The sequence below is a fragment of the Mugil cephalus genome, chromosome 4, assembly GCF_022458985.1.
Source record: "Mugil cephalus isolate CIBA_MC_2020 chromosome 4, CIBA_Mcephalus_1.1, whole genome shotgun sequence".
Taxonomy (NCBI): Eukaryota; Metazoa; Chordata; class Actinopteri; order Mugiliformes; family Mugilidae; genus Mugil; species Mugil cephalus.
The window spans coordinates 16,282,749-16,309,109 of NC_061773.1; the positions used below are offsets into that span (position 1 = coordinate 16,282,749).

The window sequence follows — 26,361 nt, forward strand, 5'->3', positions numbered from 1 at the left end:
TTACTTTCATTTAAACCCATTAAAAGTTACATCAACTGTCGTTAGATGTTTACAGAAGAAAGAAACCTTAGGAGAAAGTACAACCCAGCTTATATATAAAGGCAGAGAAACAGTATCTTTGGAAACTTTTTCTATGTTTGTGTTATAGAATAAGAGATTAACAGAGTAAATATATATATATTGCTATTCTACGCTGACGACGCTACTACGCTGTTATTTATTGTTTTGCACCAATCCACACAAGGCATTTTGCTTATTTTCAGTATTCATTTAACAGAGCACAAGAACAACTTTGTCAACATGTCCTCAATACTGAGTTGTTGAAAACAACCTACAGTATGATACAGACTACAGACTTCAAAATGCGATGTCCCTGAAAGAGTCATAAGAGCTGGGCAAATCTGTTGAATGCAAATGTTTTACCCAAGTCTTTTTATGTTGTGCAACTCTGTGATGTGATGTTATGTTTTAAGTTTATTCTTGATGAAACTGTGTTGCTGCCGCCCTTGGCCTCTTGTGAAAGAGTTCTTTGATCCCATGGAGCCAAACCTGGTTAAATAAATAATAAAAAATAAAAGCAAATAGAGCAATTTTTTTTGGTAATTTCTTCACTGTGAAGAAGCTTGTGCCCGAAAAGCAGCTCGTTTTTATTGTCTGATTAAATGTTTGTCCACTAGAGGGCTCAGCTGGTGCGCGTCAGACACTCGCCTACGATGCTTTTTAAAGCGCGCACAGTTCTTCATAGAACGTCGTCTTCACGTCGCTTTATCTGCCCGCACGGGCTCCAGAAACAGTATCCTCGAACCTTAGTAACACCATCTGACAAAATATCCCAGCCACGATACGATTAACATCCGCGTGGTGACACTACATCTACATGAATCTATAACAAGACACTGAATTGATTTCAACACAGAGAACATCCAGTTCTGCCTGGACGCCTTCAGTGCCAAGGCTCCCGGGTTGGGAAAAGACAAAATCCTCACTCCTATAAAAACATCTGGCGGAAACTTTCCCATTCCTCCGTGTCTGACTCTATATGTGTCAGTGTGTCTGTCTACTAATCCAAATGAACTAGAACGCTATGACTCCCCCGAGTTTACCAGGAGCCCTCTCTCTCTCTCTCTCTCTCTCTCCCTCTCGGTTAATGTTTCATCCTTTACTCATATCTAACTTGGAGACGAGAGCCGCACACACTCAGTGAATCAGTAGCAGGTGATTCAGGGAGCCAGTCACATGTTTGCAGACGCCTCAGGTGTAAGTCGGTGCGCGCGTTTCCGGAAATAGACGTCGCGGGCCGCGGAGGCCCCTAATGAAGAAATGAGTCAGTGTGTTAGCATTAGCCTGCAGCGCATGTTAAATCACTGCGATCACATGCCGTCCCTCAACACGCCTCGATCTCTGCTTTACTTCTCAACTGTCCTCAGCGTGACTAATCTACCGAAACAACTGCTCATTTCCTCAGGAGGCTGCTAATAAAGATAAACGGCTGGGATTTTAACAACAAGGTCGGAATAGTTGAAGTTTTGCCGCTGCCTTCAACATTTTAACATCTGTCATATATTAATAATTTAAACCACAGTCTCTTTACTACTTTATTGGTTATTTCTGAGTTATCTCCCAGTTCTCGAGTTTTCACGACAGTCCAGGTGTAAATGATGCTTACGTTGGCCAACGGCAGGTGCCTCCTGCGTGCGGTGGAGTGTCTGGAGAGGAGCGAGCGTGCCGATAGGCGGTAGTGGTTCAGCAGGCAGGTGATGACCACCACCATCACCATCATGACCACCACGATCACCAGGATCTGGACGAACTCCAGCTGGGCTGCAGCGACAAAAGAGGGAAACACAACCAGGTCAGTTTAAGAAGTCGAACTGATTGTTAACAGAAGTCAGAGTGTTCAAGACGGAGACGGGAGGAAGTGATGAAGATCAGTTGCATTATGGGTAGTGTAAGATGCAATGCTGGGGATTAAAAGTCATATGGTAGCACATCTGTTTGCGCTGCATTCATTTGAACCCTTCACTTGAATCTCTTTCGTAAGGAGCACAACTACATTGTTGTTTTACGTCGTTTTACTGTGTTCAGCTGTTGTCGTCAAATAAGTCTGCAACGAATTTCAGGTTACAAAAGAGCTGGAACGAGGATATGTACAAATACCTTGGTGTTCACTAAAACAATAAACACCACAAGTGCTTTCACCTGCTGAAGATGATAATGAATAAACTTGAGGCTATAAATAGAAAACGTGCCAGTGCATTAATAACAATAATAATACTATTAAAAATAGGATTAAAAGACAGTGTCAAGCGTCAAGACATTTATTTTGTTAAATATGAGAAACTGGATTTAATTAACTAACTAACTACTGATTAATCATCTTGTTGTTTCAGGATGTTTGTTGAATCCTTTGTTGCATAAAAAAAAGAATGAAATATACCCTTTGTTTTAGCTCTATCGTGTGGTTTCCAATAAAACCGTGTCTGAATGATCTTTATGTAGAGGTCAGGGTGTCTGACACACACACAAACACACACACACACACATCAGACCAGACACACAGACAGGGCGAGCTTTGTTTAGAGACAGTCTGCCTCCACCACCCCCATCACAGACACCACCAACACACACACACACACACACACACACACACACTTTGCATTTTTCTCACACTTTTTTTGTAAAGGGAGCAGGCAGAGGTCAGGGCCGAGTCAGACAGAAGGGCATAAAATAACCTACACACACACAGAGACACACTGAAACACACACAGACTGCAGACGGCTCCTCAGACAGTTTACACCAGTTTTTCCACACAGCCTTCTCGCGTTCTCCCGACACAACACGAAGACGCGCAGACAGTCATGTGAACTCATTCATAACAATTTCTGAGTCCAGCCATTCATATATTATCCTCAGAACGCCTCGTTCAGAGCAGATCACATGCCGCACGGAAACATTACGCCGACAAAGCCGCAAAAAAAAAAAAAAAAAAATTCACCTTGTATCACCCACAAGTCCAGCAGAAGAAACACAGACACACGGTTAAAACCATCAACTCCAACCACAATAAAACCGGAGAAACCAGCTTCGGACTCACTTTACAGTAAATTTAATACTTCCAAGAAACCTGGTGAAGCAGACAGTTTTTCTCTGACTTTTTGGTGACCCTACATCTCCACTTTCCTGTTTAGCCGAATTTCAACAACCCGCTGCTGAAAGAGGGAAGTGAGTTTCAGAATAAAACACTTCTACGTCATTACCAGAGCAGAAGCAGAGAACCATTAAGGCTGCAGAGTTGAAGGACTCAAAGCTGGAAGCCAGGCTGTGGGAGTAGATTTTCTGGTAATACTGATTTATAACCATTAGTAAAATGGACAAATGCATGTTCTTTACATGCAAGTCGAGTCCCTCCAGTCACTCGTCACCTACTGGAAACAAGCGGCAGAGAATTTGGTCCAAAATCCATTTATTTATGCAGCTTTTATTTAATTTACAGCTGCAGACTAAGCTGATTATTAAAAAAAAAAAAAAAAAAAAAAAAAGCACCAACAGACGAACCGTCGTCTTTTTAGCACTTTAAGACATTTAAGTATTTATTCTTGGCATGCATTATTCAGGGAGCTTTTTAAATCCAGGAAACAAAAATTGAAGAGGATGTATTAAAAGTTTTGCTTAAAGGCCAAAAAAAAATATTCATTTGTAAGAGCAGAAAAGCAGAAAACGTCCAAATTTAAGGAAGTTAAATCAGAGAAGGTGGACCGTTTCTTCACGATGAGTAATTTCCAGCCTCTTGTCGACCCAGTACATGTATCAGAAAGCCCTACGCTGAGCTGAGGAACACGCATTTAAATTAAAAAACATAAACCCTGCTACCAACAATCAGACTCTGGTGTGCACAACAACACGCCAGCACTGAGAAGACTGCGACACTCATTTTCATCTCAGACTTGAAACTCACCGCACAGTTGTGTCTGAACGCAGTTGTCATGGCTGTGACTCCCTGAAGAAGGCTGCATAGTCTCCAACTGTCCCTCAAATGATTCCAGTGATTCGATCTGTCCCTGAGTCGAAGCTAAAACTAAACATAAAAAAAAACAAAAACAAAAACAAAAGTAAAGTAAAACAAAATGCTGCAAAAAGCTCCAAACTACATGTCCCTGCGGGTGACCCCGTCGCGCCGTGTGCGTCCTCACCGGTCGTCACACGCACTCTGAGCCTCCGCCGAGCTTTGTCTGCAACTTTTTCTCACACACATTCCCACACTGTCCAGACACACACACACTGAGGAAACAGCTGAGCAGACCCTTCCTGCCCCCCCCCCCCCCAGCCACCACCGATACCACCCAATGGAACAAAAGGGGTCAATGTGAGGGAGGAGGGGAGAGAGAAAGAGGAGGGGAGTGGTGGGAGCGTCTGGGAGAGACAGATGGGTCAGAAGGATGGACTGAATAATGATGAGAGAAAGAGAGGCTGGAGGGGGAGATGAGGTTGACGCTTGAACTTCTCATTGGGACGTTAAGGACGGTGGGGCATTCGAGACGGCAACATTCAGCAGAGTGGTTTAACATCAGAGCCATTAACTCCCTGGACATGATTCCATCTCTGTAGCGGCTCCATAAATGTGTCAGTCTGTCATATTTTGGGCACAAATATAACCTAAAAAAACCTAACACAATATTATTTTACACGTCTTTCAATGCTGTTAGCAGGTGTTGACTGTCCTTTGTAACACTTAACTCTGAGGCCCCATTAACTCATTATTAATAAATGGTTTATATGAGAAACTAGATCTGCTATAAATCCTCGAACGAAGACATTTCAGGTCACTAAAACTTAAAATAAAGGCCATGGAATGATATGAATTCCCAGATGGGATGGAGGCATGCGTCAGTTTTATTTTGGAGAACTATTTACTTCATCTCAAGTTTGTTTCAGCCTCGTATTTGAACCCAGACACATGTTTTTCAGCAGTCTGGAGGCTGACACTGCAGGATTTCAGCGGAGGAATTCTGGTCTGGAGTAGCTCCCCTTTGAAATAAATTACCAGTGAAGATCCAATCAAATCGTCTGGCGGGGCTTTATTTGGAAGCAGAGTAACTCTCACGCGCCGCTCGAGCTCCCGTCTCGAGACGTTTAGATTCTTAAAAGGTTTTGAAATCACTTGAACAGTGTGAGAGATGAAGGCGCTCGTCGTGAAGCGCACATCAAATGGTCCGTTGCTCTGATTGATAGTAGGGCTTTTCAGAATGTGTTCAGAGGTGTTATTTTACCCCGCATCAATTTAAAACCCCCCCCAAATGAAATCCCCAAGGTCTGAATTGAGTGTGGCTGCACCAGGCTAGAAATTAATAACTTACAAAGTCAAATTTGTTGGATTTGTTTCGGTTCTTTATAAGGAATTTATGGGGCATTATTTAAAAATGAGTCGAACAAACGAAACAAAATGTGGGGCCGGATATTTTTGAAGGAAAGGAAAGGAAAGGAAAGGAAAGGAAAGGAAAGGAAAGGAAAGGAAAGGAGGAGAAAAATGTTGTGGGAGTTTAGCACCAGCTGACAGAACAAGCTGTCAGTAGGCAATGGGCCCACACACACACACACACACTCAACACACACACTCAACACACTCACAAACACACACACAGTCTGGGTGGCTTCACACAGATGGTGAGACTGGCACGGCAGTATGTTAAAGTGTCTCTCTGTTCCTTTTTTCGCTTTAGAAAATAACAACAGATCCCTTAAATAGGCAACGTGACTGTTTCCAAACAACACTAACTTCAGCCTGTGTGTTTGCGTTTGTTCATCTGTCCGGCGTGTCCTCCTGTTTCTGCTACAGCCACGTCTCGTCATTTCTCCCCTCTGTTCCTTCCTCCTGTTCACTTTTATTCTCATAAGCGATCATTCAAAAGGCTGCATTACTCAGAAATTAGAAGTGGAAGTTGTTTTGTTTTTTTTGGGGGGGGGGTGACTAGCCGACATGTGACCGTCTGATGTGGGTGATGAACTCACTAACCGCGTACAGTCATCCTGACTCGATGTGTAATCCATCCTTCCGGGTAATTTCATGCTCACAGACGCTAGTGAAGCCAATGAAACTGCATTCTTTCTAGAGTCAGCAGGGCCAAGCGTGGTCCTGTCCTGCAGTAAAACCGAAGCTGAGAGCTGTGATCCACCAAACTGACGTCATCTGTGAGCATCTTTGCTTTAACTGGAGACCAAGCACGATTTCAGGGGAGGCCAGCTCTGCACAACGTTTTGTAGCTCTTCACAGCTTCCTAGACCCACGAGTATCTGTTCCTGTTTGCCCCTTTGAATAATGACCACATACTACTCCTGCCTTCCTGGTGAGAAGTTATTTCTTTTCAGGTGCAGGACATATGTACCAGCTGGCTAGTGGCTGTAGCCTTTTTGTTGTGCCAAGTGCAGCACAGGTGACATGACAGTGGGCATTCGTTGCCAGTCTGATGTTGATTTGGTGTGTCTATACGTTTAGAGATATAGCCTCACTTTGGGTATTTTTTATTTATTTTTTTTTGATGCCGGTGATCCGGCATAAGCTTGTAAACTACATGCAAATAAAAATATTTCCTGTCATCTTTGCTTAAATCCCGAGTCGGGATCTTCAGCTTTAAGGCATAACTACTCTGTGACTGATTAATTGTTACTGTTAGAGTCTGCATAGTGCCACCTGGTTCTCAACAGGCTTCACCTTAAAATTAAATCTTACTCCCAAGAACTAAGATGGAGACGGCTAAAAATTGATGCACGGAGTCCATGGCTAGCACGGCGAGTTAAAGCAATTCTTACCTTTCTGGCATCATGTTGCACAGCACTTTGTAAAAAATTTTAATGTGAACAACTCTGCTTCTCCTTGCTTCTGCTTCCTGATCTTTGACATTCCCCCTCGGCCAATGACGCATGTGGTGGGAAAGTGAAGGTGGAGGAAGAGGAGCAATGGAGTCATCGGTAAGAAGTAAAAACGGTAATTAAATTAAATAAAATTCCATATGTGGTATAAAATAAAAATGCCCTCGTAATGTTCAGTTACCTTGGTAGTCTGACAAGCTAACATTAACGTTATTATCCTAATTGTAGCATTTCAGCATCTGTTTGTTTTCAGTCAAATGCGTCTTTTTTTAAGCAGAATTCAAACATATTTTCCTGCTAAACAACTGCTGTAACGTTAATCATTACACCAGGAGAGGTTGCAGCTGTATTGTTTGCAGAATTTTAACGTTGAGTACCTGTACCTGACAGCTAGCAAACATTAGCTACCGTTAGCTAACGTTAGCTAGCGGTAGCTAACGGTAGCCAACAGTAGCTGACGGTAGCTAACAGTAGCTGACGGTAGCTAACAGTAGCTGATGGTAACTTTAGCTGTCTTCCATTTAGCTTTAACATTATTTATTTTTCTGTTAACTTTCTCTTATATAGTCACAAAATAATTATGCTCTGTCTCTGCCAGAGAGCGGCGACAGCGGTATCAACTAGAAGGTGACCTCCAGGAAGCTAACTGAATAAAATTATTAGTCAGCCTTTTATCATAAATATAGAAGAATATATTAGGAGAATATATATTAGGAGCATTTTTAAGATTACAAAAGAAAAAAAGAAAGGTAAGAATTGCTTTAAAGTAGCTGGTAACACTCAACACACTCACCACAGCATCAAATTCGTCATTGCAGTCATATACTCATATACTTGATGCCTTATTTTGTAAACGGTCCTGTTTATAAAAACTGATCCACAAGGCCGTGTTCTTCCAAAAAGAATTCTGCATCAACCATTTCTACTTCAGCATCCGCTGACATTGTTTATTCCATTCAGCTCGTGATTGGATGTGTCTGAAATGAAATGAAATGTCCCTGCTGTTGGTATGAAAACACCCTCTCTTAAGCAGACCACTTGAAAACAGAACCTGTCAGGTCTGAAACGGGGAGGTCAGCGACAGCGGGTCAGTCAGCAGACCGCCTCCCTCCTCTTTCTTGTCCTCTCTTATTTTTCATGCTCTCGCTTCTCTAATCCGTCCCTCAACTCCCTCCTTCCATCCTGCATGCTAACAGGGAAATCATCCTCTCGTGTTTTCATCCAGACGTTCAGAGCGTTTGCAAAGAATTTCCAAAAGGATGCGTAACAAGATTGCATAATAATATTTCCACTTCAGTAAAAAATATTTTCCTTTCTTATTCCTTAACCCCATCTTCTGCCCCTTCTTCTATTAAATTTGCCTTTTTTTTACAGCATGGCAAAATTATTTTTAACGCAAATGTGTCGTGCAGATGCAACGTCAAAAAATATCCTTCGGGGTGAAAACACGCCTCAGTGGAGATGCGCAATAACAGTGTTTCTTTGTAGACTATGGTCTCAGGGGCTCTAACATCTCAGCTACAAATAAAACAAAGAAGGTTTCACTGTACTTAATTTTTCTTCCTGTATCCTTATTTACATCCAGATGCTGCAACTAGTCACGTGGCAAATATTATGTGTGCCAGATATAACAGCGAATTGATTGTTGATTCTTATTTCCATTAGCTTGGAGTTGTCTCAGCCCTTTTGCATACAATAAATATGGACCTCAGAAATTCTGACAAGGAGACTTTATCAAGATTGTGCTTACGTTATGCTAACGACTGGCATGCTAGTGCTGCTTCCAAATCCAAATGAAGAGCAGTTTGTTTCTGCACATGTAGAACTAGAAAGCTAATTAATGAACGTACACGGCGTACTGCACTTACAATCAGCACAAATCATCGAGTGACACTAGTGTAGCAAACATTATTGAATTAAACTGAAGACATTTTAACTTTTGTTGAATTGTACAATTTAGCAACTGTTAAATGTGTTCTTCACGCATGGATTTCATGCAGAAAATACTACAATGTTCGTATAAAAGTTTAACGAGGGAATTTCTGTTAATCATATAGTGGTTAACCAGAGGTTTAATCAAAATAGTTTCGTGTGAAAATATTTCATTATGTTTGATTAAAGGTTTGAAAGATTAATGGTTATGGAAGTTGGGTTTATGATCAGATAATAAAAACGACAATTAATTATTGTAAACCGAATCTCATTATGATGCTGTTTTTTTCTACGTGATTCAGAGAAAAACTATTTTACTACTAGTTCGTTGGGGACGGTCTCGTTTGAGTGCTTGGCCACACAGTAAACACAGGAATATAAGAATGATTCAGCATCTCTGCCGTGGGCCTGTTCTCATCTGACTCAGCTGCTCGAGAACGGAAGTTGCACCGTTTTTCAAGTTGTGCAGCGTGGGGGGGGGGGGGGGGGGGTTACAACAAAATTCTGCTGGAAACATTTTCACTTCCCCGTCCTGTTGCACGACAGAGGCCGCTGATCTGCTCCCTCCCTCTGTGGTGGCGTCTAGACAGGAGGTGGGTGCGAGCAGGCAGGCAGGCACAGACACTCCATGGTTAATCTAAAGCAATTAGCTCATTTGTCATCTGCTGCCTGCTCTCCGTCTATCTGCCTCCTCCTCCTCCTCCTCCTCCTCCTCGTGCATTCAGCTAAAGGTCACAGGCGGTCACTGCCGAGTCAGATGGCTCAGAGAGAGACAGAGGGAGAGAGAGAGAGGCAGGGAGAGGTGGTCTGAGAGGAGAAGAAGAAATAGAGGAAGAAAGTATGGGGGGGAAGCATGGAGTGGAAGGAAGAGTGGAAAAGAGTTGGGAGAAGACGGGAGAGGAACGCGGAGAGGAGAAAGAAAGAAAAAAGCGTAGAACAAGAGAGCAGGAAATAAGTTCGAGAGCGGAGGGAGACGAGGGAATAAAAAAAAATCAATGGTGAAATGAGTAGAAAGGGAGAAAGCAAAGGAGAAAAGGGCAGGAAGAGGGAGAGAAGCTCGCTAATTCCTCCCCCCCTTCTCAGTCCTCGGATGACTCGACAGTCTGGGTAGTCAGAAATAGCACAGACAGCTGTGTGTGTGTGTGTCTGTGTGTGTGTGTGTGTGTGTGTGTTTGAGCAAGAGTGTGTGTTTCTGTGTGTGTCTGTGTGAGAGAGAGAGAGTTATAGGTCAGAGGCTCACACAATTTGTTTGCCAATTTCCATGAGAAAGGCTATAGTGGTTGGACGGGGGGCCACAAACACACACACACACACACACACACACACACACACACACACACACACACACACACCATTGACTTTGGAAGCCACGGCCACGGTGCAACCAACAAGTGTGGGAACTTTGGTCTATAAAACTCCCACTGCTGGTTTCAACAGTGGGAAAAAGGAGGTGTGTGTGTTTGTGTGTGTGTGTGTGTGTGTGTGTGTGTGTTGAGGGCTTCAGTTATCGTCCTTCCTCATCTTTCCATCATCTTCTCCCTGATTCTCGTCTTTCATCAGTCTTCGCTGTGAAAAATGAAACGTTACTCTCAACACGTCTCGCTCGGGACATCGCGTAGTCATGTGTTACTGTTACTGAAACCCAACACACTCCTCAGTGGGAGCGGGAGACTCAGATAAAGACCCCTGTCAACGTGCACATGCAGATATCTGACAAGCCTCACGTCAAACTGCAGTACATCGCGACAATCGGCCTGGGTGTGCGTGTCTGTTTTGATTTAGGTTTGTTTTTTTGTTGTTTTTTTTTAAAAAGATAATTGATTCGTTGTGTAACAGATAGCCAAGTGAAGTGTATATTAACTTGCGGTATGTGGGATGCACTGTAGACTGGGACCAGGTCCAGACTCTTCCAGTGTCTCGTTTTACTGCCGCCTGTCTCAGATCAGTTTGTCAGTATGTCAGTAACGCACGAGTACATCCGAAGGGCTTTGAATCGAGTCACGATCATGGGTGGGTCCGACTGAGATGCTGCTTTGAAGTTAAGGTGAAAATGAAGAGGCTCTTCCTCAAACTGAGAAAAGTTATTGGTACAGGGAGGTAAAAACCTTAAAACCTCTGGGGTTGAGAAATTAAGCTAAAATCAAATTGCAAAAGAAGACTGGCCCAGAAACCAGGCCAAGTCCCGTGGCAACAAATTTTTGGGAGGGGGCGGAAAGTTGGTTTGGAACTCCTCTATTGGGAAGGAAGTGATTGTGCTTAGTGATGGACTGAAAGTGTAGTTTAATTTGTTCACAACAAAATGGCTTTGGTTGCAGGAGTATCAGGTTCGCTTGCAGAAGTATTTTTTTTCTCTCTATCAGTTAAAACATGCCCCATAATACAATACATACAAGTGTTAGATTTTGGTCTTCCCTTCTCTCTCAGGCTTTCTAAATGTAACCGACTAACTGAAATGTTCAGCAAAGACAGACTATAAACAAAGAGACAAAACACCAGAGGACAGAGAAGCTAAAAGCTGAGGGAAAATAACAGAAAACCAAATTAGTGACGACGTCCGGGAAGAGAAAAAGTAAAACAGAATACACAAGACGGTACAACGCCGACAGAAGCGATAAAGGAGACGAGAACAGAATAGTGTTGCAACAGAAGAAGGTAAAGTAAACCGAGTAGAGGAGAGGATGGATGAGCATCGGTCTAAAATTAGCGTGCTAATCCAGGGAACTCCCATGTTAAACTGTGAGTCCCATCTGGAACGCTAGCTATGCTAACTCTGACAGAGAGTGGGTCACTGACTCTGAGTCAACTAAATATTCTGACCGTCGAGAGCACGCTGCTAACTGTTATCAGCACGACCAGGGTGCTGTGACCTCTGGCCCATTGACTGCTCCGGGTATGAAGAACATTCAGACGCCCAGCTAATTGCTCATGTGACAACTTCTACATTCAAAAAAACAAAACAACAAAAAAAAAATGTGGAACAATCTCTCAGACTTGTTTGTAGACTACTCTCAAACTTTTGCGGCTCCTCACACAAACAACAAAGGAACAAAAATCCATGTCACAACACACACAGAGACGTTAGATCACTGTTGAGTTTTCTTGGAAACTATCAGCTTTGCTCATTGAATTTCTACCTTCACTTTCAGACTTTTCTCCAAAGTTTCCATGTTTATCTTTACAGCAAAGCCAAAACATGTTTACTTGGTCTCAGTTTGGCTTCTGTACCTTATTACTCCATTCATTATCATAACTGCATAGAGATTAAAGGTGTGCAGAAATTAGGGAAGGGCTACTTTGAGTGACAAGCAGGTGTCCTCACAGGTCGCTGGCTGTGTTCCTTGTCATCACCTCTCTGCTTAAGCTCCGCCTCTTTAACCATGTCTGAATTAACTGGGAGTCAGGCCCTGGCAAGATGGCGACGGACGGAGCCAATGCACCAAGCTTCAAAACTACTACAAGGAAACCAACAGGGGACGCCATGGATGGTTCACCCATCTTTACATACAATCAGTGGTTTATAGTTATAGCTGATTGCAATGAGGAGGAACAGCTGCACTTCACCATATTTTACTACTATTAAGATAACATTATTAAGATAACACTGTTTGACAGCTTTTAAAACAAGAACAAGAACTCAACCAATAATTGTATATCATTAACATTGCTGTTGTTGTACTGTGAATAATGTAATGACTGTGTTGCACAATGTTTCCATGTTGGACTCCCTCGAAATCGAGATAGTTCATCTCAAGGGTCTATCCATGGACAAATCTGTGTTAAGATGTGGATTACGGATTCTTTTACATCCAGTCACCCAGCTTGATCATGGCGCAGTCTAGTAGGAGAAAGTAACACGGATGGAGAGCTGATTAGAGTCAAAGATTCATAACTTATTAAAGATTTATTCTAATAATGGCTTAAGAAGTGCACAGGCGACTGGGGTTGAAAGTCATTATATCGACTTGTTTTTTTTGTTACTTTCCTTATTAGCACCGTCTGTCTTTGTATAATTCATCTGAATAACTTGCTCCGAGTGTATTCCTCTACTTATTTTGTTTGGCGACGGTTCGTTTGAAGCTGTAATTAAAAATATCTTTACACTGTGGGCTGTATTTATTAGCGCTGTCCTGTGTTTGGCACATGTTGTGTGTAGGTTTATGTGTTGTTTCTTACTTCTGAACGCTGGGGTGTTAAAAATAATTCAGACTTCAGACAAGTCAAACACCTGCTAGATCTAATGGCGTGAATAACTGGTCACTGTACATGTGAACCAATTAGCCAGAACATTAAGACCACCAATCTGTAAAGTGAATAACACTGTTGATCTTGTGATGGTATGACCTTCCTCTGGTAAACCTGGGTCCTGGTATCTATGTACATGTTACTTTGACATGTTCCACGTCCCAGTGGTTCAGTTCTGTGGCTCATGTGTCCATTGAAGGAGGTTTTCAGTGGACAGGGGTCAGCATGGTCGCCCTGACTGGCCTACAGCTACACAGGAGCTGCAGCTCTGGAGATGCTCTGTCCTAGTTGTCTCGTCATAACAGTTTGGTTCTTGTCGAAAACCTCTCAAATCCTTCCACTTGAACATTTTTCCAAGCTTCTAAAATCAGCTTTGAGGACTTCATGTTGACTTCCAATAAGTCAACGTAAAGGGGGGATGCGAACCCAAAACCCAAACTGTGGTGGGGTTCATACCCATGCCCCAGAGAGACGAAGACAGAAGAAGACAACTCACATCAAGTAACAAGATTTTGCATCTTTTGCCTCTGGTATCCAGTGATTCAGCATCTTAATGTGATATATTCCTCCAAAAACAAAAAAAAAAAAAAAAAAAAAAAAAAAAGAGTAAATGATGGAACATTATTTTGATACCAAAGCAATATCAAGTGCATAACGGAAGCCGCCGTGTGAATGCAATCAGAGGCGTCTGGCCCTGACCTCAATCAGTCTGAACAGAGAGACACATTATTAACACCTAGGGTTGGGTGATTTTTGGTTTTCGGTGCCAGCGCATACAGCAGTCTGGCTGAGCTTTAAAGGAATAAAAAATAAAGTAAGTAGGAGTCTGGCTGCGCTGACATCAGTAAAATGGAAACAAAGCACCGACAAAAGCACGCGACACACCTAGAGCTGCCCGGTCATTAATGTTAACAATGGAAAAAGTGAGAGTATGTAAAGTCCTGCGTGAAGCAGAGACAAGAAATCACACACACACACACACACACACAGCTTCTCTGAGCACAAGCTGACCTGCAGAGCATTCTGTCTGAAACATATGAAAATCAAACCTCATTATCAGCTGCTTGTCTGGCTCTGTGTGTGTGTGTGTGTGTGTGTGTGTGTGTGTGAGAGAGTGTGTGTGTGTACCGCTCATTATTATTCTAGCCAGAAGGAGCTAGACTACCCCTGTCGTCTCGCACCCCAGCGCACACACACACACGCACACGCACACACAAACCTAGGTACACAAACACACACAGTTAGGCCTTCGTACACAAACGCACACTGTTCATTTGAATGTGAAAGAGAGAGGGAAGTTGCAGGGCAGGTCACAAGAACAAATCTGTGTGTGTGTGTGTGTGTGTGTGTGTGTGTGAAATGACTATGATCCAATGTGCCACTAGACATAATAATAATCATTAACAGCCAGCAGTGGGTGTGTAGTATGCACACATACACACGCACCAGGTTAGTTAAGGAAATTACTTGTGTAATCCCTGCTGCTGTCTGCGGTGCCAAGCCTAAACTTGGCATCACATAACAACAAGTACTGAAAATAAAAACTCATTTTATTAAATTTAAATTGCAGGACCATCCAGCTTCATGCAGTGGTATTTTTTTCTGTCTCTCTCTATCAGTTGAAACGCGCCCCAGAATGAAGCCTCCAGACATGTTACCAGACTTAGATTTTGACATAAAGTGGTTAAACCAGGCTGTGAAGTATCGGAAAATTGTAAAAAAAAAAAAAAAAAAAAAAAAAAAAAAAACGTCCCACAGTTTTGCAGAGCTGAAGTTGATCTAATGTCTTATTGAAGTGGAATCAAGTCCAAACTTGTTCTTCTTTTCCTGCTTTAAATTTATGAACTGGTCTGCGTGCTGATTGGTTGGCTACAGTGTGGCATGGCTCGTGTCAGTTACCGCTGGTTGTTACGAGTCCAAATAAAAAGAGATTCTATCTGTGCATGACAAATAGACATTTCATTAACTTTGTGATATATACAAAACTGCATATACACCCGTCGGCTATAACATTAAAACCACCTGCCTAATTTTCGGGGTTGTGCCTCCAAATGTATTATGACTCATGGTATAGACATGGGACTTCTGAGGTTCCTGTCCTGTGGTGTCTGGAGTCAGGATGTTCTTACCTGCAGCATTAAGCTGCATCACCTGTCTGTGGTTTTAATGTTGCAGCTGATGTGTGTATTTAAAATAAATAAATAAATTTAAAAAAATCCCCAAACCTCATGACTCATGAAAAGTGGTTCAATGAAAATTAGGAGAGCATTTAATCTAAAATAACAAACTGACAAAACTTGTTGCGTGTCTTAGATTAGGGTAAAAGGTAAAAGCACTTTCGTGAGGTCATGAATGTGTGATCAGGCCTGGGTAACAGTGTCCTAACACTGTCTAACTGTCAAGCCAAAACCAGACCAGCCGGTCCTTTCATACACGCACACATACACACACACACACACACACACACACCTGGCTGCAGTAGACACAACAATGTCTGTCTGACCCTGCGTCTTTGTGTGTGCTTCTGGGAAAATCAATTCCACATTAATAAACAATGGTGATGAATTGAAAGCACATCTATCTGCGGCAACGGTTTGAGCGAATGCGTCTGGAAAACAGGTCAACAACATTATGAATAATGCTAATGACTTACAGTGTGTGTGTGTGTGTGTGTGTGTGTGTTCAAAGTATGTGTTCAAAGGGTGTGTCATGGTATTCAACAGGCTGTCCATCAACAGGGTCTGCAAAGCCTCACCGAAAGCTCTCAGAATAAATATACTGTACGTTGACACTGATGATGAATATAATGACTCCTCGCTCTGCTGCAGCCTTTTAGCCCGTTTTATCTTATGGGGAAGCGGACAAATCCACTGACCACCACCTTCCGAACCGGAAGATGCGTCAAGAGTAGCGAAAGTGTGGCGAGATGTAGCGATGGTCGCAAAGAAAACCTTCACTGGTGCAAAGTGGGCAGGTACCAAGATGAAATAATCTCAACTTTAAGGCACCGACGCAACAGGACCCTGGTTCCAAACGCAAAATTCACCATGCTGATAGCTAGCTTAGAGCGTCTGGTGATCCCGGACTGAGCAGTGCCGGTGTAGAGTACCAAATCGGTACTCTACACCGGTTAGCGGTTAGCGGTTGTTGTCGAAGCAGAGTAACCTTTTTTTTTGTCCATAGTTCAATTGTCATTTGTTCAGTATTGATTGAGTTGAGGAGTTTCCAGGTGGATGAAATGTTAAAAAGTTGACAAGAATTCATGGTATCTTGTGTTTTTTTTGTTTTTTTTTACTGTGAAATGTTAAATACGAATGTGACAGTTGCTGAGACTTCTCTCAGTTTTTCATTCATTTTAAAATCCGTTTCTCAACTTGGAGACACTGTTCTACTCAAAACATAACTTTTTCTTTTGATCTCTCATTAATTCACGCTTCAACTCTCTTCGTCTGGTAAGGTTAATATGCCACGTTAGTTATATCTGTGGTTTGTGAACTGGTTGTAAATATCTCTTTGGAGCTTGTTAGCCTTCCAGGTTCGGGGGAAACATTAAGTTCAAACTCAAGGCAAGGAAAATGGTGGAAAAAAAAAAAAAAATCTATGTGACATTGGAAAACCTTTCTCTGAATAAGGGAGGCGGACTGAGTCAACACTTACAACACATCTGTCCCCAAGAGGTTTCATCTCCATTCATGTTTACAGTCTGGAGTTTTTGGCCGGCAACGGGTCTTTGCTAATTGTGAAAGATTTCCAGGAAAAATCATCGTCCAGTAGAGCTTTATTCACTTCATTTCTGAACATCTTGTCTGAATAAGCCAAAAAGGCTTCTTTTCTGACTAAATAAAGTTATCAGAACTCAAATTCAAATCCTCAGAACCATCGGCACAAACAGTTCTCATCTTGTGAGCCAGTTCACCTCAGGTCACTTTAACCCTTTAAAGCTCAACGTGTCGCCACCATTTGGATTACTGTAATCACGGTCTGTGCTGAATCTGAGCTGGATCTAATAATATTATTAATAATAATGATAATAAAGCTACAGTTTGTCACCTCCCTGTTTTCGTCGGCATGCTGCATTACAGGAATGCCGAAAGCGTTCGATGATCGCATTCATCTGTATTCTCCACCGACACCACCGCCCTGCTCTCTTTCTAAACTAAAAAACCGGCGCGGCAGACACGTGAATACTTTAATACTTCCTCTTTATCCTTCGGTTGCTGTTGAGAAAACCTGCTTCACGAGAGCGGCTGAAGCATTAAAAACACCTGGCTTTCAAAAGAGCCTTTCTATCCTCCTCCGCTCGTATCAGCCCAGATCCTCACTTTATCCTCCGCATGAATCAACTCGCCTTTTTGCTTTTGAGTCCATCTATGTGTGTGTGTGTGTGTGTGTGTGAGAGAGAGAGAAAGAGAAACAGATAACCTCTGCTTTAGACAAAACAAATATCTGGAGAAACCCAAACAGCAGCGGCGTAACAAAGCTACTGAAATGAGGCGTTGCAAGGGGGGGGGGGGGGGAGGAAAAAAAAAAAAAAAAAAAAGAGGAAAGCCCGAGTGGTGGGAGTGGGGGTTAGTGAAGCAGAATATTTAACCGTCTGAGTATTCTGTCTTGGACCTGCAGCGTGTTGTATAGATGCCAAAAATAGCTTTCGGATGGAGGAATTTTCTAATTTATCACCTGTGACGTCTGGAACGAAACCAAACCCACACCTGGGAATTTAATATTTTTTTTTATTCAATATGCATCCCGCCACTTTACTTCAGTTCGCCCTAAGTTATCAGCATCAGTGTCAGAGATGTTTACCGTAAGAGGATGGAAGTAATGGATGGATGGATCACGAACAAAGCTGGGAAACTGGCGCCGAGCCCTCGCAGCACAGAACGATACGGGCCTCACGTACAACTGTGTGCGTGCGTGTGCGTGTGTGTCTGTGCCAGCTGGCAGGGCCCGGCGTCTCCGCTCAGAACAAGGTGTGAGAGGTTATTGGACACAATGCTAGCAGCGATTGTGTTTTCGGACGCGGCCAAGAATCTGTCAGCCCAGGTGTGTGACGGGAAGGTTTTCTCAAGAGACTGGTTGTTTCAAAGTTGGCTTCCTGTAAGCGGAGTCTCCCCACACTGTCCTGAAACTGGCTTTTAGAAGTTCCTCAAACTTTTGTTCCTCAAATTAAATTTGTATCGACTGAAGGTAACGTGATAGTAGCGGTGGTGGCTAAATATGGTTAAAAAAACAATAACAAAAAGACGAAAACAAAGACGCATTTAAACCTTGATCAGACACCTGTATCCGATTTTCCCGTCGCCGTCGGGTCTTGCGGTTCCCAAAATGCTTGGACCGAATGTTCAAGGCTGTCGTCGTGACTTTAATAGAGTCAAAACTGGTATGTTTTGTTGAGGTGAACGCAATAGATGTTGTTGTGGACGACAGAATAAAGTGTGAGCAAATCATGAGAGATTATCATGTGATAAAGTCATCAGGATGAAAATGATATCGTGACAATAACAACATGGAGGAGCCCATATGAAGTCCATATGTAAGTCAGTCTTGAAATACAACAAACTACTGCTGCAACGCACGCTCGTGTGAAAAGGGATCCGCTAATGCTAACAGAAGAGCTGTCGAAAACGCAGCTTCAGCAGTTTGCTGGTGAATTTCATTGTCAAAGTCGTTAGATATTTAGCTGCAGTACACAAAACCTGGCTAAACTATCCCATCTTCAAACACGCTGTGGTGTAACACTAAATGCTTTTGACTGTGCAGCCTGTTTTTATACAGGCTATGCATATCTGCAGCGCACGGCATGTAGCTCACGAGCTGCCTGTTCTCAGCGTATACGTATTCAGGTCAACAATCTGGATTTCATTGTTGCAAAACATTACTTCGTAACTGTGTTTTCATTTATATAACGTCATGTGCGACGAGTAGGAGTCGACTCGACTTTCAAAACATAACGGTCGACTTAACAAAGTCATTCAACCCCGGCTCCGCCGTGTTCAGGTGACGTGTATGACTCCTGCCCTTGATATGCTCAGCAGATCTTTGCCGTCGGCTCCCAACTTTATTGAGGAAAAGCATCGTGTGTCTTCCAGAGCTGCCGGTGACTACCACACAAACAATGATCTTTTTTTTTTTTTTTGGTTAAAAGCTCACTTTTTCTCATTCAATTCGAAGCTCAGATTTACAGTGTGAAACACACCAGGTGACACGAACAAAAGGCCAGAGCAGAGAGGATAATCAGAGCTGTGACTGTAATATATTGTTGTTTTGATGAGTTTTTATTGACTCACCATTAGAATCACATCTTTAGCGTGAGTCTGTTTGCTCTGTCTAGACACACACAGCTACACTCTGTGTGTGAATATGTGTCCGGCTGCTGGTGGACCTTGGCGTTTATAATGACAACGGCAACTGTGAATTTGAATAGCTGAATATGTAATGGTGATTATTGGCAATGTAAGGAGAAAGAAGTCAGAGTGCTATTTTGTGTGTGCGTGTGCAAATGATGCGGTCCCAGCTGTTTCCTTCGAGCCAGAGGGTGGGGGTGGGGGGTGGGGGTGTGTGTGTGGGGGGGTCTTGTCTAGACTCTGTCTCGCAGTCAGGATCAGCTGACTGGTTGACAACTCCGCCGTCTCTTTTGTGGGGAAAAAAAAAAGCTGCGGCGCACGCACACCGGTTGCGACGCAACGTGAATGAAAGTGCACAAAAACAATAACGTGTGTGCGTCGGTGTGTTCGGGAAAGTGTGACTCCAAGTCATCTGCGCGTTCATTCATCTTTCCGGTGACACACAGCACGCGACCGAATGAAGATACTTTCTCAGATTAACGATGTAAATCTGGGCATTTCTTTTAATATTAGCATCACCATTATTCAAGCAGGTTTGTAACATTCAGTCAAACTGAAAAAAACACACACCTAAGACATTTATTATTATATTCACTGGCATAAATAAAAAAGGTATGCATTATCATTCAACTAGAAGCTTTTTTTTATATTGCATAGCGCTATCAAAACATAAACACTGTCAATATTTGCAGCCTGTGCGACCTCTCCATCACCGAGCTGAGCTTTTCAAAGCATTATCAGCAGGTAGTGGTGCTGCAGTGTCACGCAATAACCCTTATAAATACGCGTGCATGCTATAAAAAAAAGAATTAATCAATTAGATGAATAAATGTAGCGCGCAGGGTTTAAAACTTGCAGCACTGACATTAGAAAATGGGAGCCATCCTATAGCAATGGGTGGTAAACTGCAGGAGAAATGTTTAGCACTTCCACAACAATGAACCTCTCATCCCCCCTCTCCTGACCTGACACCTGACCCCTGCCCTCGCAGACGCCCAGACGGTCGCACTTCACCCCCACTCCTGCTGCAGATGCAGACCAACTTCGGTTTCATATGCAAACAAAAAAAAAATATATACCCCCACTAACGCAACAAGAATATGCATATGTGCATCTGAATATCTGAATTTTTAATGGTGCGTTCCACTCGCGTCTGTTCCACTCGACATCTAGGACCAACCGCTTTAAAGTTCAGGTATTTAAAGTGAGCCGCAAACCTTTTCTAAAATGTTAATTCATTGTTAAAGGTTAATTATTTTAGCTTGAGACTAATTCAGTGTTTTTTTTTTCTTTTTTTTGTCTTTTTAGGTATCACAAAAGCAAAGCAGCTCACGCTACAAGACCACACAGCAGGACTTTTTGGCTCAGGCTAATTCGTGAAACACAACATCGTCGCAGTTGTTCCTGTCTCAGTTATAAATACTTACACGTATTTCAATGTAGCCCAACCCTGCGGCAGAGAGTCGGCTCGTGCACATGTGCCACAACATCTAAAATCAAGCTCAAAACGGAGCTTCAAGATATTCGCTAACCTTCTACGTGCGACTGTTCATTAAATGTTAATTCTTCAGCGTAAACAAACTGATTCATTTAGTCGGAGACTAATTCAATATGTGCTTTTTTTCTTTTTCTTTTTAGGCATTCCTCTACAAAAATAAACCACATCACTCAACACAACTAAACAGCAGGATTTTCTGAGTCGGTCTAATTCATGAAGCAATACAGATTTTTCCATTTGTTGTTGTCTTATTTGTTAACCTTAGTACATCTAGTGGCACAGAATAATTAAAGGAAACATTTCACCGACTACTTGATTAACTGTTACTTCTGCCACATGAATGGACTGATTCATTTAGTTTGAGACTGATTTAATATTTCTTTTTTTTTTTAGTCGTTTAGTCTTTAATCTACATTTCAAGACTAAACTGCTAGACTCTCTGGCTTACACTAATGAATGAAACACAATTTTACTCAATCAAAGAGACTCTGTATTAACCTTTTATTAAATGTTAGAGCGTTTAGTTTGAGACTAATTCAATATGTTGATTTTCTTTTTTAGGATTAGACTAATTCATGAAACAGACAGATTCCTGATCCAGTGGCACAGAGTAATTAAAGGAAACATTTCAGCTCACACAAACTAATTAATAAGATATTACTTCTAGAGTGTAAAGGGACAGATTCATTTAGTATGAAAATGAATTTAACATGCCACAGTTTTGTTGTTTTTCTTTATAGGCGTCATTCTTTCAGTTTAAGATGAAACTCTGCAGATTATTCCAGTTGTTTCTGACTCTGTCTGTTATTACATTTAAAGCACAAGTGAAACACATCACAGATTTCCAATATACTGATTAATTGATAGGACGTTAACCACCAGCATCACCATCATTAGCCACCAGGTGACGTGCTGCGGAGCTGGGTGTTAGTTTATCCTTGTCATTCTCTTTGAATATACTATAAATAAGTGGGTATATTGACATTTAGGTCCAGCTCAGACCTCTTTTTTCCATATTACTGCTGACAGCGCTGGCATTTGGACATAAAAAGCAAGAGGTCATGTTTTAATTCCGCGTGGACACGCAACCATCAAACAAAAACCCACTCCAACATGCAAGCCGGCTGCACAATAAGCCATTAAAACACGTTCGCGTTTTTTTAAAATGTTATTTTCAGGCTCATGTTCGTGATCTGTTCAACATTAGCAGGAGACGCCGGACTCTTAAAAGACAAATTTTCACTCAACAAAAGCCAAGAGACACTTCAATTTCTTCTCTCCCCGCAATCAGATGTTAATGTGAGCACTAGACAAATCCTCGACCAGCTCTCCCTGTCCCAGACTAATTAATGAAACACTGTTTATTAAACTACATAAAGAGACAACAACTGAAGCATTTAGGAGACCAGACAGTCATGCAGGGCTACGTTTCTCCTCCTCAGACTAATTAATGAAAAACAAGAGAGGATCTTTTCCGCCGGGCCGCATGACTATGTCTATGCATATAGCAGGGAGACAGTCATTGGCTTTATTTATAGAGCCAGCCTCTCAGTCCTCAGACAGCCTCTGTATGGATTTATTCACACTGTTAGACAGACATATAGGGCTGGCTCTGACTTCAGACTAATTAATGGGACAATATGGGTCCGGCAGACTACAAGGGCCTCAGCTGAACCTTGTCTTGTATGCAGATCGTATGCAGAGAGCGCACAAACCACACAGAGGCGCACAACCACGCAACCCCCAAAAGTGTCAATGGCCTTGACCCCTAGACGCATACGCTGCATGCATCTACATATATGCATGATGAGCACATGCTGATGACTACACAGGTTTTGTGTGTGTGTGTTATTTGCGTCTAGACCGATAAACAAAGAACAGCTGAGAGGGGGGGAATGAAACAAGCCCGAAAGGAAGGAAGCAAGGAAGCAGGGAAGGAAGGACTATTTATATCCTCGGTTAATCAGCTGATTATTCGAATGTTTAGTCCAGTTGGTCTGAAGCTGCCGTTTTCATTTTTGCTTGTTTTTCTGCAGCCCCCAAATTATAATTAGGTTAGTATCATAGATGAGACGCTATCAGGGAATTTGGCATTTTGCTTGACTAAAGAGATTATTAACTGCCGTTACAAACCAAGCTCAGGGCCCGTGGCCCTGGTTTGTGTGATGTGTCCCTCACTGTCACCATTAGTTAGACGTCTGACGGCAACACAGACACCAAACCGACACCAAGCGAGTGCAGTCAATAGCGCAGCCTCACATCTCCTGAGTCTGGGCCAAAGCGTTGCAATTGAACACACCACAAAGATGACAGCCAGCATCCTGCTAGCGCGTACGTGCTGCGCTTTTCTCAAACGATATAACTCCTTACACCAACAGGTGGCAGTAGTCTATACTGCAGAGGCTAGGAAGAGTTTGTCGTACAGCTGTCCTCGGAGGGAGTCGCTCAGAGTCTACCGCTCAAGGTTGGCTGTTCAGCTCAATAAACCAGTGAGGCGAGAGAAACAACTGACTGACAAACAGGAAACCAAATGAGGAAGTTCGCACATCTACGTCCAATCTGAACAATCCAATCCACAAACGTTTTCATTAAAACATGATAATCTAGAAAGAATGAACGATCCTCGATTTGATTCGTAGTTCTTCCTAGCTTCCTAGCCTCCCAGCTAATAGCAGCTTCTTGTTTCGACCTTTCGGATGGCAAATCCGGACTACTGCCCCCCTGCTGGTGTGAAGAGTTAGTGCAGGAGATCCCTCCTGTACGTGCCAGTTGGACATCGGTTGCCGTGTTCGTGGTCCACACACAGGCAAAATTAGGCGATGCCACACGCCTTTGTTGTAGTAGTAATGGAAAAGCAAGGGTGGAATTTATGACGGGAAGGTGGGAACGGAGAACAAGAAGCAGATTGACCATATTTACTCATGCCTCCAAGCAAGGCATTGAACCAAGTTGCTTAACTGAGGCTGCACTCGGCAGCTCCCCGTGTCATGTGATTTCCGAAACAGAAAACAACAAGGCAGCAGCAGCTGAGCTGACTTTCTGCTGATAATTAATTTCTTCCGAGACAAATTACTCTCTGTTTACCGTAGAAGAGGATTAAAGCGATTCTGTCTCTGGGATGTTGCCAGCTGTCAATCACAGAAAAGAAAAAAAAAATGAAGAACAAAAAAACGCTGCAAAAAGGCAGAATTTGATTGACGCTGGTTTCTGTAAACACAAATGATTTCAAACCGGCTTCTTTTCCGCGCAAAAAAAGGCAAATGATATTTCTCATTTTATAAATACTGACTATCACAACATCACACACAGAAATAGTCACAAAGAGAGGAAATGAATAGACAAACGCAGGCTAACACATGTGCACGCCCGCACACACAGTCACAGTCACACTCGCGCTCACACACAGACACAGCCAGACAGGGAGGTTTACATAATAAGTCTAGGAGGCCAGCCAGAACAGACTCAATCATTTAATTTCCATGATTCACTGAGTGAGAGCGAAACAGAGACAGAAAGAGAAAGAAAGGCGGAAAGAAGGAAAGAAAACCAGTCGCTGAGAAGTAAAAGGCAGAGACAGGAAAGGCAAATTTATGTATTCAAACCTGAATAACTGCTGGTTTGAATACATAACAATCTGCCCCTCAGATCTAAGTAGGCGATCGATCATTAAACCCTAAATATTATCTCAAAAACGAATGGAGCGGCGTGAACGAACGCAATCTCAAAGGCACAGCAGGCGCAGTCTGGTGTTAAAAGTGTCTGGTAAAAGTCGTCTCTTTGTATCATTGCTCAAGCTGGTTGAGCAAAGCTAAAAGTTGCTTCTGATGGTTACAGTAAAGCAATCAAAGAGATGGTTGCACGCAGGTTGCCTCAGGATCCAGCTTTGCGCCACAAATATTCTGGCAAAGGCACCATTGGAAAAAAAGAGAAGCTCTTTTTTTTTTCTAATAAACATCATCTCCGGGGTGTCACACGGCAGCTGTTACTTCAACGGGATGTGGCTGTTTTTTTACAGAGTGGCACATGACAATTACAGAATGACAGCTACAAAGATGACTTTTCTTGTCACGCTATAAAGATTTCCTTCATTTAACTCATGAGTTTAATCTGGGCTGTGAGACATAGGCTAACAGAGGATTATGGTAGCTATCAAACACTATTGAAAACTTTAAGAATAGAGCGGCACTCTGACGACAGATTCATCTCAATAATAAAATAAAATAAAGATAATTCATTAACTACAGAATCAGCTTCTTAATTTGCGCTCTCTCGCAAGATTTTGTAAGACTTACACTTAAGAAAATGATAATACTAGACTTGTCCAGTATTTTTCGGCAAAAAGCACAAATGTTATAAACTAAATCTGAATCAGTTAGTTAAGACCATTTATTAGTATTTTACGAACACATTATGACGCCGAATTTGAAAGTCTGATGAAACACAGTTCTTCTACGTCTAAACATTGACCAGGCCGAACAATGAAGCCGACGCCTAAACCGCCACCAGAGGTTCCGACAATCTCCGTAATAAAATGTCCAATGTTCCAGCAGAAATAAACATGTTCACATTCCGGTACAAACAGTTTTTGGTCTCTATAGCAAAGTTTTCTGTTCATGACGACTGTACGTGGCTAAAGTTACTCACTGGTTTGAATTACATAACGGCTTGAATGCGTGTGCGAACGAGGGCACGGCTGCTTTCAATGGCAGCCGGGTGTCTTCAGGAGCCGCTCGCTATCTTCCTCCGCTCCACTCGAGCTCCACCTCTTTGGCCATTTTTGAAGTGGTCGTGAGTCAGGTGCACCAATCTCAGACCGATCCCTCCAAACCCCTCTTTCTCGTTGACATCACAAAAAACGATTTGTGCGTCACCGCGTCCACCTCTAAACACAAAAGCCAGACAACACCGAAGAACGAGAACGTCTTCTCATTTTTAGTGTGGGAGTTGTTGCACGGCTCAAACTTGTGACTTAACAGTCAGAGTCACGAAGGGGCTCTCCTGCTGCCAGTGCTGCCGTCACCTCCCGTCCACTCAGGAACATTACGACTTCTTTCCTCAAATTCAGCAACGAAAATAAATTCCCTTCCAGATGAACTCACACGCACACTCAGATGCGCGCTATTGATGACATTTACGTTGGACATTAGAGACAGACTGTAGACGTGTAGTAACAAATGCTACTGGTAGGAAATGACAAGCCGATAGCAGTGGTGACTTCACTGCGCAAACACACACACACACACATGGCCAGCCTGTGAGTAATACTGATGTCATGTGCTTTGACTAGTTGTGTCTGCTGCTCAGAACAGATGTGGTTTTGCATATGTGTGTGTGTGCGCTCTTATATAGCAGAGGGTGTAACAGGTATATGAAACCCTGCAATTACAACTTGTGAGACCCAGAGGAAGGAAGGATGTGCAGGGGAGATAGATGAATGAGTCAGGGGCTCTGCAGCTCCTTTAAACATGTCTGGATGTCTG

General features: G+C 42.6%; 1 protein-coding gene and 1 long non-coding RNA gene across 4 annotated transcripts in view; one reads left to right on the top strand and one right to left on the bottom strand.

Moving 5' to 3' along the window:
- Positions 1-26,361, bottom strand: part of pmepa1 (prostate transmembrane protein, androgen induced 1) — a 39,742-nt gene that overhangs the window by 8,256 nt on the left and 5,125 nt on the right. The window contains exons 1-2 of one of the 2 annotated variants that reach the window (XM_047583384.1): positions 3,957-4,275; positions 1,667-1,821 (exon numbers count right to left, since the gene is read on the bottom strand). In XM_047583384.1, coding sequence (XP_047439340.1) covers positions 1,667-1,821; positions 3,957-4,014 — 213 coding nt within the window. In that variant the 5' untranslated portion in view covers positions 4,015-4,275. Of the gene's footprint in view, positions 1-1,666; positions 1,822-3,956; positions 4,276-26,361 lie in introns of those variants that run through there. The other variant, XM_047583383.1, reaches the window with a different exon arrangement.
- On the top strand, positions 5-24,480 carry LOC125006894. 2 transcript variants are annotated; one of them, XR_007112614.1, is made up of 3 exons: positions 5-1,508; positions 1,682-1,852; positions 20,692-24,480. It is a non-coding gene; the product is annotated as an uncharacterized LOC125006894 (long non-coding RNA). The 2 variants fall into 2 exon arrangements; XR_007112615.1 differs by lacking the exon at positions 20,692-24,480 and adding an exon at positions 12,119-14,776.